Source organism: Simochromis diagramma, unplaced genomic scaffold (genome assembly GCF_900408965.1).
Source record: "Simochromis diagramma unplaced genomic scaffold, fSimDia1.1 OVJJ01000802.1, whole genome shotgun sequence".
Lineage (NCBI taxonomy): Eukaryota > Metazoa > Chordata > Actinopteri > Cichliformes > Cichlidae > Simochromis > Simochromis diagramma.
In genome coordinates this window covers 7,857,125-7,874,201 of record NW_024387492.1, presented here as the reverse complement: position 1 = coordinate 7,874,201, position 17,077 = coordinate 7,857,125, and the positions used below count along the sequence as shown (strand labels likewise).

Here is a 17,077-nt window from a genome sequence, read left to right as displayed (position 1 = left end):
TTGTCTTATATGCTACTTTTCCCTCATTTGTCAAAGATCCGTTTTACCCGAGGGAGACAATAAAGCCTAATAAAACAGCACATTATCTAAGACCAGTGCTGTTCATATATTTTCATATATATGTTGTTTTAACACACATAGCTGTCTGTTTCTCACTCCTTGTTGGTATTAGAGACCCTTCAGTTCCTCTTCAGCCTGAATGCAAACAAACACAGCTTCAAACTAATCCCAGACATTAGAGAGCTTAAGGATTCTTTAGGTTTTATCACTGGCTGTGTAAACACTGCGGGTCGTTCAGGTACTTGAGGCAAAACTGGCAGGACTGTAACTTGTGTACTCGGGAGTTGCCTGCGACGTATGAGGACAACCAAAATGAAGATGAAAAAAAAAATAGATTAAGCAATCTAGTAGGGCACACTTTGAAGTTGTAGTCTACCTCATTTAACTCATGTCCAAAGCTATAAACTGGAAAAATTGTACTTGCTTCACTTCACTGAGCCATATAAGCACTTTTAGAGGCTGCATTAAGTGGCGAGTTTTTAGTCTACAGTAATGTGTTTGTGCATAAGCCTCCATCAGCCTGTTATTATCATTACTTCTCTGGAACAATAGATTGGTATCGGGTGATGGTAATCACAAGTGATTAGGACAATACGGCTGCGTATGTAGGAACAATAAGAAGACACATTTAAACCAATAAAGCATTAACCCACCCACCCCCCATGAAATGAATGGTTGAGTAGAGACAGCTCTAGCAATTCAGAGCTTCACCAAAACAAACTACACACAATATGTGACAAATGAGTTGGTTAAATGAAGAATAATTCCGAAGCTTTGCGGTATTACTAAGAAATAAGCGATATTGTACAAGCCACGTGCATTAATAAGCGCAAACTCATCCAGTCTGTAGTTTCAATATTGATTATTTTCAGAAAATTCAAAGAGAAGAAATCAACCTAAAGAGGCAGTCATGTGTGGTTTAAAGGCGCCTATCCTGTGAGATAAGTGCAAATAAAGTACCACAAAAAAAGTTTAGTGCAATTGCAAGTTCTGTAACTTTTTTTCTTTTTTATGGGCAAACAATAACACAAGGCCTGTTCTATGTTTTATCACCAAGAAACATCTGTGGCACCAAGAGGCACCCTACAAACAGGTAGGCAATCACCACTGGGCTCATTGTAACTTCACTTTCCTTGCATGCCATAAACCTATTTGTATTGTTTTCTTCAGACAGATGCATTTCCTTCTCCTTTTGAGTGACCTGGCTGGTGCGCTTAAGGACACGTTTGAGAAAATCAACCAGGAACTTGTATTACAAGACAGGACCAACTCTCTCACATGCACACACTATATTGGGCACTTATTAAGGAGTCCTGCTGCTTCCCCAGTGTGATCTATCTCTATAGAAGAAACAATCAAATCAATAACTACTAAGGTTCATGACAACTTTTCCTTTTGGCTTCGCTGCTGCATTGTACCCTGACCTGTTCAGAATTATATTAATAAAAGAGCTATTAAACTTCCTCTCCTGAGATATTGCATCATTAGGCAGGTTTCATGTGTAGAGGCTTACAAAAATAAGGTCAGAGATCACTTTTTTATCATACAAAGTAGATCCCATATCGCATTCACTTATTAACCCTATTCGAAGCATATTTCAAATAGGCATCTTCTGGCAGAACGATATGTCATACAAATCCTGTATATTTTCATTATTTTACTTTATACTCTCTCCACTGGGAAGCTGATATCTTTTGCCGTTATCTTGTGGCTGTATTGTAATTTATTCTGACTTTCATATCCCCCTGAAAGGAAAGGAAACCTGTCACATACACCATTAATAGGGTCAGACCTAAATCCAATGTATTTAATTTGTCCTAATGAATAGAGTGAATGTGACCAGTTAGCTTAGCATGTATTTTATCTAATTTTATGTTTTAATGGTGTCTACTAAAGCCAGTTGTGGTTTTGATAGTAAGGGGTCTCTCACTGCAAAACTCAACATGCTTTCAGGATATATCTACGTGAAACATCACATTTTCTTATAGGCGACATCTGCTTGTCCATTAAAACTCGGACTTGCCAAAAACTGTAGACAGAGAAATTGTCTTGAAGAAACGTCTGGGGGTCCACAGCCTCAGGCCACGACCGAGAGGCGCCAAATACAGACTGGAGGCGCGGCGTATTGGTGAAGGGCGAGCACAAGGGGCGGGAAGGGGCGGGTCCGTAGAAGCAGCGGTCGCGTTTTAAAAGTGAAGCTGAAAGTGAGGAGCGAGAGCAAGTCAGTGCTGTCTGTCGGCTAGGTGCTTACCGCGTTCACCAAACACCGTCAGCAGACTTTAAGCATGATTCGGCGGTCCAGAAGCAGGTAAGAGAAACACGAGCAACGACTTTGGCAGCTTTAAAGCTTTCATTTCTGTCTCTCAAAGACTCGCAGCTATTATTGTAGTTTTCTCGTGAGGCATTATTTCACTTGGATACGGCGTGAAGTAAGTGCGAAGAGTGCATCCTCTTGCCCTAGCTCGCGCGCGTGTGTTTTTATATATATATATATATATGTATATATTGATATATGTTTTACTTCATATATACATCATATATATATATATATATGTGTGTGTGTGTGTGTGTGTGTGGTCAGCCTGTACTATGCGCGAGCCCTTTACTTTTCTCCAGTTGGAGCTGTGGAGCGCTCGCGCCAATGACAGGTGGCTGGTCATCGCTCGGCTGTGACAGTGCTGTGCCGTGCACGCTTCGGCTTGTCTTAACTCGCGGATAGTAAAAACAGGCTGCAAAGCAGTTCATCTGCCACCGATTTCGGCTCTTTTCGATGAAAACTTGCACACGCTACACACACGACTGCTTTCCAGCATCTCCGACCGAGCGCGAGGAGCGATGGATATTATTTTGGAAACCTGCGCTCTAACATTGTACTCCACACGTACTTCTTCCGCGGAGACCCAATGCTATTTTTCTGCCTTAAATTACACACATTAGGTCTTGTGCGCGAATCTCATGTTTGAGATGTCAGGGATCCTTTTTGAGGAGCTTCTTTGCACATACACACAAAAAAGCCACCGTTTACCTCCGTTTACAGACGTGTTTTTATCTCGTTTTATCCTCATCGTAATTAGAAGAAACTGCACCCGGAGTTAATTTGATTGGTTTAAAAGTAATTATCACTTCTTTTCACGAAGAGCCGATCCAGCTGATTAATCGTTCTTCTTGAGAGCGCTGTAATCATCTTCTATTGTTTGCTTGCTTTTTTGTTTGTTTCACGCTAATTATCTCACTTGCGCTGAAACGCAGAGGTTGTTGGATAAATTTGAGAGAAGTTGTTTATTTGCTCGCCTCTGCGAGTAGTAGTCACGCATTTGGGCAAAAGGAAAATAAGGAAGATTATGGCGTGTAAATATCCTTCTGTACGCATGCACACACACAAACACACACACGCACGTACACACATAGTGGGGTTCCTCTTCACCTGTTGTACTGTATGACAGCACAACTATCTACCTAGTTGACCACATGGTGTGTGTGTGTGTGTGTGCGCGCGAACGTGAACTCTGTGTGCACGTGTGCGTGTGTTTCCCTGTGTGCATGGCTGTGCTGTACAATGCCCTGTGCAAGTTTGAACACGCCAGGGTCACAAAATTATGATCGCATGTGCCAATCCAGGTATCTGTGGAAACTAAAAACACTGGAACCTGTTCGTCCTCCCCCCCCCCTCTCTCTCTCTTACACACACACACACACACACTCATACATGCACACCCCCTGTGGGTGTCTTGGCTAAAAGCCTGCAGCCAAACCTTCAAGAATGACTGGTTTTCTCTCTGTGTTGGAGTTAAGCGAGTGACTAAAAGAGAGGGCTGAGTTTTTTTTAATGCACCTCATAAAGAGATTAATAGGGAGTAGTTTAGAACAAGTAAAGTACTTATTGTCCTATTATTCTTCTGTCTATTATCCTACACTCTTCTTTTTCCACGCAGACTCCACCTCTTTTTAAAATGTTGCCCTCTGTGTGTGTGTGTGTGTCTGCAGTCTGTACAGCAGTGAGGATGACGAGGAGGAGACTGAGATGTATGAACATGATTATGATGGATCATTGCCCAAGCCTGGGAAACGCCAGCTCGGCAAGACACGCTGGACACGAGAAGAGGTATACACACACACACACACACATACGTCAATACAGTTCAAATTCTGCTGTTCAATACTAAATATTAGTGACATATTTTTAAAAAATGTACTCTCTTTTTTCAGGATGAGAAGTTGAAGAAACTTGTTGAAAATCATGGAGCAGAAGACTGGAAAGTAATTGCAAGCCTATTAACTGTAAGTAGCAGGCATGAGGCCCTGATTTGTCTGCGTGCAACTTCCCATTGTGTGGAGATGATAACAAACTGTATTTTGTTTTTCTCTCTCTACACAGAACCGTACAGATGTGCAGTGCCAACACAGGTGGCAGAAGGTTCTCAACCCAGAACTCATTAAAGGACCGTGGACCAAAGAGGAGGACCAGAGGGTAAGAGCACACTGTATTTTTGTGGGGTTTTGGGGGGGAGGGTGGCATGGAAAACTGTAAATATAAATGCAAGATTAACTTGCATGTAGAGTTTGTAGTGTGCTTTAGCCGTGTGTTATGTTATAACAGCCATTAGTGGTGACCTTACAGTGTAATTGTTAGAGTGGGCTTTATACTAACTGGATACCACTGAGATCAACAATTACTTTGTGTTCCTGTGTTTAAAGCAACTTCTCTGTAGCAACTCCTGAACTGTGGTTGCACACTTTTACTCACCCTTACACAACATATAACACGTTTAGGAGTTATATTTCCACCCAGATGCCACTGTAATGATTAGCAGAGTGGCTAATGTTCCAATGGAAACTCCCTCACTGCTCACCAGCAGGTGTTCTCAATCAGCTACACTAGCGAAAGATCAAGAAAGAGAGAGAAGGAGGAAGGAAAAGCAGTGCATTTAGTAAAACTTCTGAGATTTTTATGGATAATCATTTTTTTTATTTCTTCTCTCCCTCCTGTTTTCATATCTCTGTACCACTCTACTTCTCCCTCCCCTCCCTGTTATTACTCCTTCCTTCCTCTTTCCCCATGCTCCTCTACTACCATTCACTTCTTCCTTTTCAACACTCTCCCTCCTCCTCCTCCTCCTCTCTTGCCTTTCCTCTTTCTCTCACCCCTCACAACCCTAAAAATCCCCAGGTGATCGAGCTGGTCCAGAAATACGGCGCCAAACGCTGGTCAGTGATCGCCAAGCACCTGAAGGGGCGAATTGGCAAGCAGTGCCGCGAGCGCTGGCACAACCACCTGAACCCAGAGGTTAAGAAGACTTCCTGGACGGAGGAGGAAGACAGAATAATCTACCAGGCGCATGAGAAGCTGGGCAATCGCTGGGCAGAAATCGCTAAGCTGCTCCCTGGCAGGTGAGGTGGAGAGAGGGAAGAAGAGGCAGAAAAGGAGAAGCTAGATGAATCACTGAAACCTTGTTGGTTAGCTGCGCAATGTTGCGGTTAAGAGGCTGAAATGGAGGGGAGGGCACGCCAATAAAAGTGAGCATGAGAGAAAATGGAGTTGTGGACATAGAACGCAAGCTGGGAAAGAAAGGTTAAAAGGCTAAGTTAGGACGTGGGGGGAAGGTGTAGAATGACAGAAGAGAAAACACAGATAAATATGTGGTTATTGTAATTGCTTTGCACTGATAACCTTATCAGTTGCGCACATTTTTAAGTATGCGTGTATGTGTGTGACTGAGACTTTTCCTATCTCCCTCAGCGTGTGCGTGCGCCTGCATTGATAAAGCTGCTGTGTGCAGCTAGAGGATGTCACATCACCTTTAAGTTAACACATGTCCCTTATGACCCGCAGGACCGACAACGCTATAAAGAACCACTGGAACTCCACCATGAGGAGAAAGGTGGAACAGGAGGGCTACCTCCAGAACACAGCCAAGAACAGCAGCCCCTCGCTCCCCGCCAGCCGCACTTACGTGAAGACCAATAATCAGATCATGTGCTTTCCCCAACAGCCCGGTCACACGCAGCTGACTTCCAATTTGCCGCTCAGCTACGCCACCTACCTGTCTGACGCACGTAGAGTAAGTGGGCTTTAAACCAGAATTTAGGCAGATCTCCGCCCACAAGACCTTGCATTTATTAACGTCTGCTTCTTTCTCTGTAACAGGTGCACTCCACCCTCTCATTCAATATGAACATACTCAACATTCCCCAAGTCCAGGTAAGAATCGCAAACCTGAGCGGCGATCGAAAGATGGGGAAGATGAGTTGTTTGGATTGAATTGGTGCTCACGCATTTCTTCTGCTCTTTCAGAGACACTATAACGAGGAGGACCCTGAGAAGGAGAAGAGGGTGAAAGAGATCGAAATGCTGCTCATGTCAACAGAAAATGAACTGAGGGGCCAGCCGTCACTACCGGTGAGTCACACTCGGATCTGTGTCTGGATTCAGGAGGGTGAAACATGTGACAGCACAATTTATGTGTTTTTTGGTTTTTTTGACCCTGGCTTTAAGGACAGTGGTTGGACTTGTGTTTTTTGTGTGTGCATGAGGAGGAGGAAACATCTGGGTGGTCTGTTTCTGCAAAAAGTGATGCAATAGGATCTTATCACCATTTCTTTTGGGTTTGCATGACCCCTTGTGCAATTCTCTACTCAACACTTCTTCTGTCGGCCTTTACATTAAAGTTCCCCTTCTCATTTGATCACGGTTGAGCGTTCCCTGCGCTTCTTATATCTGTGCTTCCTTTGCACTCGCTCCTCTGTGCTTTTGTGTTTTCAGGTGATTATTCTTTTCCAGTCTGTAACATTTTTTTCCTCTCTCCAGATTTGTTCGTTCTATCAAAACTGGACCAACCAGAGCTCCATGTCCAACAGCTCAGAAGGTGCTGCTCTGCCTTTACCTCATCACCAGGCAGCCAGCCAGGAACTGTCTCTTGACCAGAGCAGCTCAGCTGAGGACAGCGCCCCCACAACACCCGTCGAAGGCATTAACGGCAACAACAGCAACAACAACAGTCCCCACAACAGTCCTGCGTTCTCAAATCCAATGCCGGGGCTTATGGAATCCATGATTGACTCAGTAAGTATCTTCCTTACACTGTGTCGTGCTATGTTATGTTTTTATTTTTGTCTGTCGTGATCAACTGGAACCAGTTGAAGAAGATGCCCTATAAATTAGAAACACAGATATAATAGCGGGCCTTGACCCAGAATTCCCCACCCTTTTCCCAGAGCCTGTTAGCAGTGGGTTCTTGGAAAGGAGCGCTCTTAAAGCAGACAGGGTCTTGCCCAATCGGTGCTCAACAACTGCTAAAGAATCATTGACTGGTTTCATGTCGAATGCCAACCCATGTGAAGTCACAAATCTACTCTGTTCACCCTCACAGGTCACATGACCCGTGCTTACACAGTCACCACACAAAACTAGTGTTTGTCCCATTGTTTAGCTTAGCTTAGCTTAGCGTGCTACACGAGCTGCCTGGTTGTCAAAGCCTTGTCAGGGGTCTTTAATTTAATGTTTTCTTCCTTTTTATTTCACAGTTCCTCAACCAGCCAGTGAGCCCAGAACACTCAGACAATCTACCCTTTAACTCGCCTGTGCCTGCAAGCCTCCTAAATGATAATGAATTGTAAGAAGCTTTTGTTCTCATCACTTTTATTATGCAAACCTGTTATTGTTATATGAGCCTTTTTTAACAGCTGTTTTTTTGCGCTTTTTCTTTCCTCTCTCCTCAGGCTCATGACGCCCAATATGTGTGAGTCAATTCTGGAGTCAACCCCACGTACACCCACGCCTTTGAGATCAGCCTCGACCCATCAGGAGATCAAATATGGCCCCGTTAAACTAATGGTGAGAGACTTTAATGTGTGTATATATCCCTCGGTGCTTAATTTGACATGCAAACTGCTGCTTTGCACACTGCATTGTCCTCGGGACTCACTCGGAGGTTTGTGTTGTTTCCAGAACACCACTTTGGGGCAGCAGATGGTTGGGTCCATCAAGCAGGAGCCAGTGGAAGATGCCATTAAGCATCCTCCATTTAAGAAGATAAAGCAAGAGGTACTTTCCACCCTACATATGCATGTACAGATATGCAAAAAAAAAAGCATGCGCATATGATGTGAGACTGACATAAGAAGTGTTATTTTGTATCTTAAGAAAATAGCGGACAGGGGTGAAATATCAAACTCAACCATTTGCATGTTGCGGTGACAAACGTGTTGTGTTTTGTTTTTGTTTTTTAGTTACATTTTGCAACACGTTTGACATCAGCTTAAAGAATAGCTTGAGGTTAATTTTTGTAAGCGAGCTTGTGTGACTTGGTTACAAAAAGAGGAAAATGTGGGGTTTTAAATGACCGTGTTGTGTTTTTTTCCGGGGGTCCTAGGTCGAGCTCCCATGCAAGAGGGGCCACTGCATGCAGTGGGCAGGGCAAGAACTTAACAGGCAGCTCTTCTCCCCCAGTCGCCCAGCTCAGGAAGTATCGGTAAGTTGACGTTTGACCTTAAGTCAGACCTCCTTATGTGTTTTTGTTTTGTTTATGTGAGTCCATCAATGAGTACGCACAGGATCAACCCTAAGATCCTTTACTATGCACCCCTTTTCAGTCATTGTACTGTAATTATTGTGTTGTTAACAAGTGTTGTTGCATTTTTCTTTCAGGACCTACTTACAAGCTCACTCTTGAACGAAGACGGACACAAAATCTACCAGCTCCCTCACAGAAGCCTGAATAACCCACTACAGGTGTGTGTGTAATTAAATCATAAATTTATAAAATAGCTTTGCATGTTAACATAAAAACTCATCATCTTCTTTTTTTCTTACAGCAGCAACAGCTGGGTTCCTGGGATCTGTTGGCCTCCGGGAAAACAGAGGAGCACATACTGGCCTCGGAACACAAGTTCTTGAGTGCTTTCCCTTCAAGGACACTGATGATATAGACTGAGATAAATGCTGATCCAAACACATCAACTTTTCCTGCACTGGAGTTTAAAAAAAGAAAGAGAAAAAAAGCCCTTAGCTCAACCAGGCTAAGGTGTTTAGCCCCCCCAGCTGAAGCAGTAGAAAATGGTTGGAGCAATGGATGGATCAAGCAGATGTTTACTTGTTTACTTCTGGAACACAGGCGTTTACGGCATCACTGGGTTCAAAACTCAAAGAGTTTTCGCTTTCACCTACACTTGTGGAACAGACGGGCGGATACATATTTGCGGTGGTACAGTCATTGGGAGAGGCTATATGCCACTGATTTTTTCACACTTACATTTGTTGGATTTGTACCAACCAAAGACTTTTTTTAAGGGGGGAGGGGGGGGTGACTTTTTTAAAGTTTTTAAATTTTTAAAATTTTCTTTGGTTTTATTGTATTACAAACGGGGAAATGGTGACCATGTATGCCTTGGGCTGTATTATTAATTACACATGTTGATAGTAATATAAAGAACAAGCTCATTAATTTATTGATTTTTTTTTTTTACATTATGACTTTGTTGCTGTTGTTTTACAATTGGCCAATGGAGCAGTGTTGTATTTCAGAGTATTTAAGCCCTTTTAGCATTATCGTACATCCAAAGTCATAATGATTATTTTCTAACTGACCTCTGTTTTTATTTTGGGTTTTTTTTGTTTTTGTTTTTTTGGTTTTTTTTACCTTTTTTTGTCCTTTTTTTTAATTATTAAGGGGTTTTTAATGGGTCTACTGAGAATTTCAAGTGTTTGGTCTTTGCCACCTCATGTAAACACTCCACTGCTGAACAAGGACTGCTCGGTCTGTTCTCGCACCACTATGCAACTACAATTTTTATACTTTTTTTATACAACAGAAAGGGGCCAGCCTTTTTAGTATTACCTGACAACCACATCGGCGCCTTTATTTCATAGGAATTGAGTTTTCATTTCAAGTTTTTTTGATTTATTTCTGGCCTTCACAGTATCCCCCCCAACCGGGAAAATATTCAATGAACAAGCAATTCTTAGAATTTAGATACATATATATATATATATCTACAGAAAGACAGAGAATTTATTTATACATTTGAAAATCCGAAATGCATTTATATTTGAAACCTGAGCTTCACCCAGTAAGAGTAAGACCAAGCTGCACTTGAATTTTATATTCTCCTTAAAACTGTGAGAGTAGCAAACACTGATATTAATGCTACAGCCAAAATCCCATTTTTTTTAAAAAGAGAAAGAAATAAACATTTCTTCTGGTGGATTTACACTGTTGTAAAAGTACACTCAACAAGCATTTTGTGTCCTTTAACGAAACTGCAGTAACATGTGTCAAACACTTAGCACACTTTTTGTAAAAGCATTTACACATGCCAAGTTTTTATACTTCTACTTTTGACTGCCTACTCAATAAAGTGTGCTGTTTTTATAACAACCTTGTGTTCAGTGTTTAATCTCTGACATTCAGCGTACTAAAGTTGATAGCAGTTCAAACGCAGCTACTCGTGGACAATAATATATGGAAATAACATTTTCATATATTTAAGCTGTAAAGTGCGAAGTTCAGCCCAAGAAGCCTACGTTCTCAGTGTAAATAGCACTCCAAATAGCCGCACCATTATGTAGAGTAATTATTGCCTTTTAAACTGAATGAACTATTTACCCTCTCCAAAGTGTAATCTATCTCTAGTATTCAAATTCCTCTACGGATTATAGTATTCAAATAGCCCTCGCTTTTGCGCACACATAAACTGATACAAAGGTTTGTTGTCATAAAATTGTGTGGACCATATCATATCATAAAACCTTCTCTCCCATCTGCCGCTCACCAAGTGAGTATAGAGTTTATCAGCAAGCAAAGAAAATAAGCAAATGTTTCCAACCGTTCCCTCTTTTTCCATGGATAAGCAGGGACCACTCAGGTGCATGTCCCAGAAATACAAAGAAACATTTTGTCCTGGACTGCTTTCACTTTTTTCTTTTTTTTTGCTTTGCATAAACATGCTATCAACTCCTTTAAACACAGAAATATGCACTAACATGACTGTGGGCAATGTGAAAATTGTTATATTACTCGTCGCTGCTCGCCAAAAAACGCTCATAAGTATGAGCTCCACATTCAGTCTCTTGAGGAGACTTTCTTTCCTGTGAGGCCTTAGCAAGCTAAGGGGCCCAGACTCAGACCAGGAGCTATATTTACACCCCCTCCCCATCCACACGTTCTCACATCCCCCACAACACCTTCAGCCACCTGCACCCCCCTCCCAACCTCGCCCTGATCCACCACACTGCCCTTAAATATAGATTCCCATCTCTTAAGTGGTAGTCTCAGAGGGATTCATAAACAGAAATGGCAGTCATCAAGACGGACATATCTAACAGGAACTGTGATATTTAAGACCGGGGCAAACAGAAATAGTTTCTTTGTGGGTGTAAGCATGCTTAGTCCATCCACATGTTCACAATGTTGTGGTTTTTAGCTATTGTAACAACAATGGTTGAAAAAACCCCCAGAAATGACAGCAAAGGCCTGATGAAGGCTGCTTGAATTTGAACGACGGGTTTGACAATCCCTGTCAGCAAATGTAGAGTGTGTGGTTTTGTGTGTGTGTGTGTGTGTGTGTGTGTGGGTGGGGGTGTCTTGTGGAAAGAGGCTATAGCACGAAGCAGACTTTCACCCTGGGAATTTCACCATCTTCTACTAGACCCCCCTGCCAGAAAAAAGCCCAAACCCCAAACCCCACAGGATTCACAGACACCTGCTTCCACTGAGTGAGAAGGCAGCTGCTTGTGTGTATACTGAATGGTAGTGGTTTACTGATAATAAAAAAAAAAAACCCCAATATATACTGGGATGAGAGATGCAAGACACAACGTATCTTTACTCTTTTGCAGTCCCCGCTTCACCATTCAACAGACCTCACTGACTAAACTAATAAAACAAACAAACCAGGCTTTTTCGTGCGTCTGCTTATTTCAATAAATGGAAAACTGAGTGTCCACTTGTGACTGTTATCAGAGCAGCGCTGTCTATCAGAAGAGGTTGTGGTAAGTCATCAAAATACTGGACTGCAGTGCGCTTTTGTTGATAGTGAATAATTATTTATTTTATTTTTTTCCAAGTTCATTTCAGTTCACGTCAGGGTTGCTGTCCCCTCACACAGATCAAACAGAGTTTTATGTAGTTTAAATCATGTAAAACAGAAGAGGAGCTTCAATTGTAAAAAATGCAAAAGTGGCTTGTAAATCATTGCATGTCCACCTACATTCATTTAAGCTCAAAGAGGCTCTTATTGGCTGTTTATGTGGGTCACAGGGGCAAAAGCTGCTGTCATAATGTTGCTCTTGTTTCTGCCTGGTTCTGTTTAGGTCAAGTTTCCATGGTCTGTTTTTATTGGGTAATTATAAAGTCATATTTTAGAATTATAACTGCACTTTTAAGATTTTCACCTGCCACTGAGTCACACTGTTACATTTTTATAAGGTATTTAGCTCTAAAAGTCAAAGCAGAAGTTTACTTACACTGCTAGTGTTGTTTTTTTTAATTCCATCCTCCTTTCCCTTTTCAAATCAAACATGTCTGTCGCAAGCAGATTGGCTCATAAATTCGGTTTGTGTGTCACAATAGATTTATAGCAGGATGTTGCAGAAATGGCGGGCTCCTGAACGTGCGCGTGCATATGCACAAAAACACACACATGCCACTAGTTCACATGCTGGCCAGCGTGCTCTGGGTCTGCATAGATTACTCTAGCCTGATTTCCTTATTCTCTTGTTGCTGTTGTGGTCGGAGATATTCAGGCAAGAGCAGCCGCTCCCTGCTGGCAGTGGTCAGGTAGAAGGGCAGGGCTGTGCTGGCTGGGCCTGATAACTACCGTCCCCATCCATGGTACAGAGAAGAGGAGAAAAATGGGAGGGGGGGAAAGCAAAAAACAACAGAGCTCCATGAAGTTGAAATTGGAGTTCCTACAATTACAGAAACCTGTATGTAAAATGTCAAAATGTAGTTTGTGAAAAAGGCCTTTAAAGCAGGTGGTTATTTGTGTGGAGGAGGTCAGCAGAGATCCGACAATTTACTAGCATGCATAAGGCATAAAAAATATTAAAACAATCCATGTGTAGACACATAAATGAATTAATAACATCATTTTAATGGGACAATTTTGTCCCAAATATGCACAGAATCTATATAAAATGTAGATGCAGTCTCTGTGTCTGAAAAAAAGCTAGCGTGCCTAAAACCCTCGTTCCTACCACAGGTCAAAGGTGGGCGACTTTTCAGGTTGCTAAAAAAGTCTGACGGGAAAATGACCCGACTTCTAACTTGATTTATGACCTCAGCAAACACTTTCTTAATGAGTGTGCAGTCTCAGTTGATAGTTTCATATTCTGTTTGATACAACATGACGTTCAATTTGGAAATTACTGTTCCATTTGTGACAACCTAAACAACAATGGACACACCCATTCTAAATGAAACAGTTCACACTGGCCAAGTCATTTCACAAAACAAATTTACGGCATTCTTTTTCCATTATTTTTCGCCTGCGAATAAACTGATCTGACCAATCAGATCACTGCATTTGGCAACAAGTGCGCTCGTTGTTCAAATAGAGCACCGGTAGTGAAAAGGCATGCATGTGCCCCACTGGCATGTACGAAAGTGGCCTTAACACAGCTTCAACTCCGGGGTCAAACCATGAAATTTGATATTTTTATTTTTCACAAAAAAATCAAACACTTTCTTTGTGTACTTATGTTATTATAAAATTTCTCATCCAAAAATTTGGAATTTTGTGTCTTACTTTCACAATCCCCCTGGTGTTTATTCATTTCATTTACAATGAAATTTAATTTGAAAATGATATGTTACATTTTCAAAAAGGAAACTGGACTCGTGCAACTTTAATCGGTCACCAAGGAGTACCGCCTGGATTAGCTAGGTCAAAGGTTAAGGAGAATACCTCAAAATACCTCCCTTTTCACATGTAACATGTAGCACCTAGGAGTTAAATCCTGATTGGTTTATTTACAACAGTTTTTTCTGAGAAAATATTGGGTGACAGTGAATTCTTGGACACACAGATAGGCTTGTTCAACCCCCTGTGTGACCTGAAACCACAGGCTCATTGTTGCTGGTGACACATTTAATGTTAGAATCACCAAGTCAGTTAAACAGCTGAACATCCCTTTTTCAAAAAGAAATTTGGTGCTGCTATATGACTACGAAAGCATGCGTGCTGATTTTTTTCCTGTATTCCATAGAGAATAGTTGTTCTTTTCAGTTATCTGTTTGCAGATAGAGGTAAAGGTGCAGGACCCCTGCCCAAAACAACCGCATTTGGCTGCCATGTGAGGACCATAACACACGGGGATGGATGCTCTATGATATGAGCGCGCTCACAATCACGAAACGCACATACATGCATATGTTTAGACGCAACCAGAACACACAGATTGAGCAGATAGTCGCTGCCACGTGGAAAGAGAGACTGAGGGTGAAGAGATAGTCGGGTACGAGAGTGAGCGAGGCACAGAGAGAGAGAGATGGGGAGTGCTGCTGAGGTGATTACACTCATCTGCAAGTCGCTGTCTTCCCAGATTTGGCTGCCATTCGTTAGGCCGTTTGTTTGTTTGTTGTTGTTTTTTTCAGGAGCAAAAAAATGTATAGACCAATGTGCCTGCTGCAGATAGCCAAAAACAATAACTGTAAACATTTGAAAAAGTGGGTCAGTACTGCTAAAGCAGTGCCAACGAGGTCAAAGAGCAAAAAACAGACGTTAGGCCATTAGATAAAAGACTGAAAGAGCCGAGTAAATAAATAAATAGAGGGCAACAGAGAGGTGGGCTGTTCATTTACGGAAATGATGAAACTGTAGCCTCATAAAGTTTAAATTCGAAATATTACTTCACTTAAGGATTCACTGCACTATAAGCTAATGAGCTTAATTTGTTTGATATATTTATCAAACAAAGCTATATTTAATAATATGTAGGGATGTAAGTGTAATTTTGCTATGAACAAATATGAAATTCCGAATAAACATGAGAGAAAGAATGCCTCGTAAACAATAAATAACACTACAGTACAGCAGTGTCACATTTGCAAGCTGCAAACTGTAATTGGTGTTATTTTCCAATCATTCATATCAGGGAGTCACGCACAGCTACCGTTTATACTCTGCGCTCAGGTCTGTGCCACGCGCCTGTCTCTCTTTGTAATTTCATAACAATCCGTCACACTGGAGACAAGCGTGATCCGAATCTTTGAATCAAACAGGGCCTTTATAGGTAACCACACACACATACACACGCAGACGCACAAACGCTGACATCCTCGCAGGCTTCTGGTGCTGGAGTGTGGTCAAATTTCTCAGCCTGACAGCAGGTTACCGACTTCCCAGCAACACCCCCCCCTCCACCAAAAAAAACACAAAAAAAAAAACATGCCATACTCGCACACACGACAGACACTTCCTCTTAGAGCCCATTTTGTCTGCTTTCACACTGGCTCTGTCTAGGTTTTTTTTTTCATTACACACACAGACACATGTGAACACACACAAAGTAAGGCGTGACTGAAAAAAAATGATACGCTTTAGAAACTTGAAAGCAATTTTTTGACTCTATGAATCCAAGAATATGTAGAAACTGCTATGTTTACAATGGTTTGTGTGCGTCCCCGTGCGTGTGTGCGCGCGTGTGCTTGGAGTGGTCTGTTTGGGTTAGGGATTGAGAGTGTAGGGTCATGGTGCGGCTAACTTTTTGTCTTGACAACTTCTACTTAACTACAGTATCCCCACCCCACCTGCTTCCTCACACACACAGGCGCACACACAAATTTGCTTGGCACAAAATGACATGTTTTCCCGCCCAGCCTTGGTCCAGCTTCCCCATTCACCTGGGTAAATAGAGCAGAAGGAAGGACCTTTCAATAGGGCCCACCACACAGACCCACACACAAACACACGTGCGCACACCCGCTACATTCGCTACAGCCCCTCCCCTCCTGCCATCACTTCCCAACACTGCAACTGGCCACGAACGCACATTTTAATTTATCCTTAATCCAACATGCGATAAAACACACACACTCGCCTGTCGTCTGTCCGCTCCATTGTTGTCTCTAAGCGATCCTGACAAGTCGATTCACAATGGCACGATCATGCCTGACTACCCCGATTTAGGACACTTGTCACGGGGGTGCCCCAACCATCAGTACAATCTGCCCTACATCCACCCTCCATTCCTCCAAAACACACTCACACAGCCCCTTCAGATACACACCCGTCCAGTGGGTGTGGTTCAAAGTAATGGGGTGAAAGTGGTGTGCGCGTGTGTGTTTCTGTGTGTCTATCTGCCTGCAAGTGTGATAATTGCACCAATGAGATAACAATCCTCAGACCTCAGGGTTGTTTGTGGTCTGCAGTCCAAAACACAGCCAGGCTGAAAAGGCAAATGCACACACACACACACACACACACACACACACACACACACACACACACACACACACACACACACACACTGATAAGCACACACACACTTTCTCTTTGTATGTATAACACCTGTTATGAAACAAGCTGGTGGATAGAGTGGTGACTGTCACATTCTGACATCATCTTCAAAGTTAGACAGCTGAAGCAAGCAAATGCTCTGCTGTACACAGTAGGGTCTTTTTTTCCTCGCTTTGTAATCGTGTATGCATGTGTGTGTGTGTGTGTTAGAGAGACGAGCAGAGGACATATGGGCCAAAAATGCACGAAGAGGGAAACAAAACAAAGAAAAACAACGGCACAGCTGGTGATGAATGCATCGCACAGTTTTAGAGGACAGCGAGTAAGTGCAATGATTAATAACACAGTCAATAGGAATACTAACAGGAAACATGCATTAAAAAGCAACTTTTCAGCCTATCTGTTAATTACACACACTGGGGCATGTGTGTCTATCTATGAAATAACATGATGCAAAACAGCAAGAGCGTATGGACTTCACGACAGAAGGGACCTGTGGAGGTGAACACACATGATGAACAAGAACCATGGAATGATGATAAACTTTATCGCAATATCAGAG

The 17,077-nt window shown here is 42.3% G+C and overlaps 1 protein-coding gene across 2 annotated transcripts; it reads left to right on the top strand.

Annotated features, from left to right (window-relative positions):
* The first annotated feature begins 2,238 nt into the window (after positions 1-2,238).
* myb (v-myb avian myeloblastosis viral oncogene homolog) lies at positions 2,239-10,433 on the top strand. Of its 2 annotated transcripts, none has more exons than XM_040017977.1 (15): positions 2,239-2,368; positions 4,045-4,162; positions 4,267-4,338; positions 4,436-4,528; positions 5,228-5,448; positions 5,891-6,119; positions 6,206-6,259; positions 6,353-6,457; positions 6,866-7,120; positions 7,582-7,670; positions 7,777-7,891; positions 8,006-8,101; positions 8,430-8,528; positions 8,705-8,788; positions 8,875-10,433. In XM_040017977.1, exons 1-15 carry the CDS (start codon positions 2,346-2,348, stop codon positions 8,983-8,985), a joined length of 1,764 nt encoding a protein of 587 aa, XP_039873911.1. In that variant the 5' UTR covers positions 2,239-2,345; the 3' UTR covers positions 8,986-10,433. The 2 variants fall into 2 exon arrangements, with proteins under 2 accessions (XP_039873911.1, XP_039873910.1); XM_040017976.1 differs by having other exon boundaries at positions 8,872-10,433.
* The last annotated feature ends 6,644 nt before the right edge of the window (positions 10,434-17,077 follow it).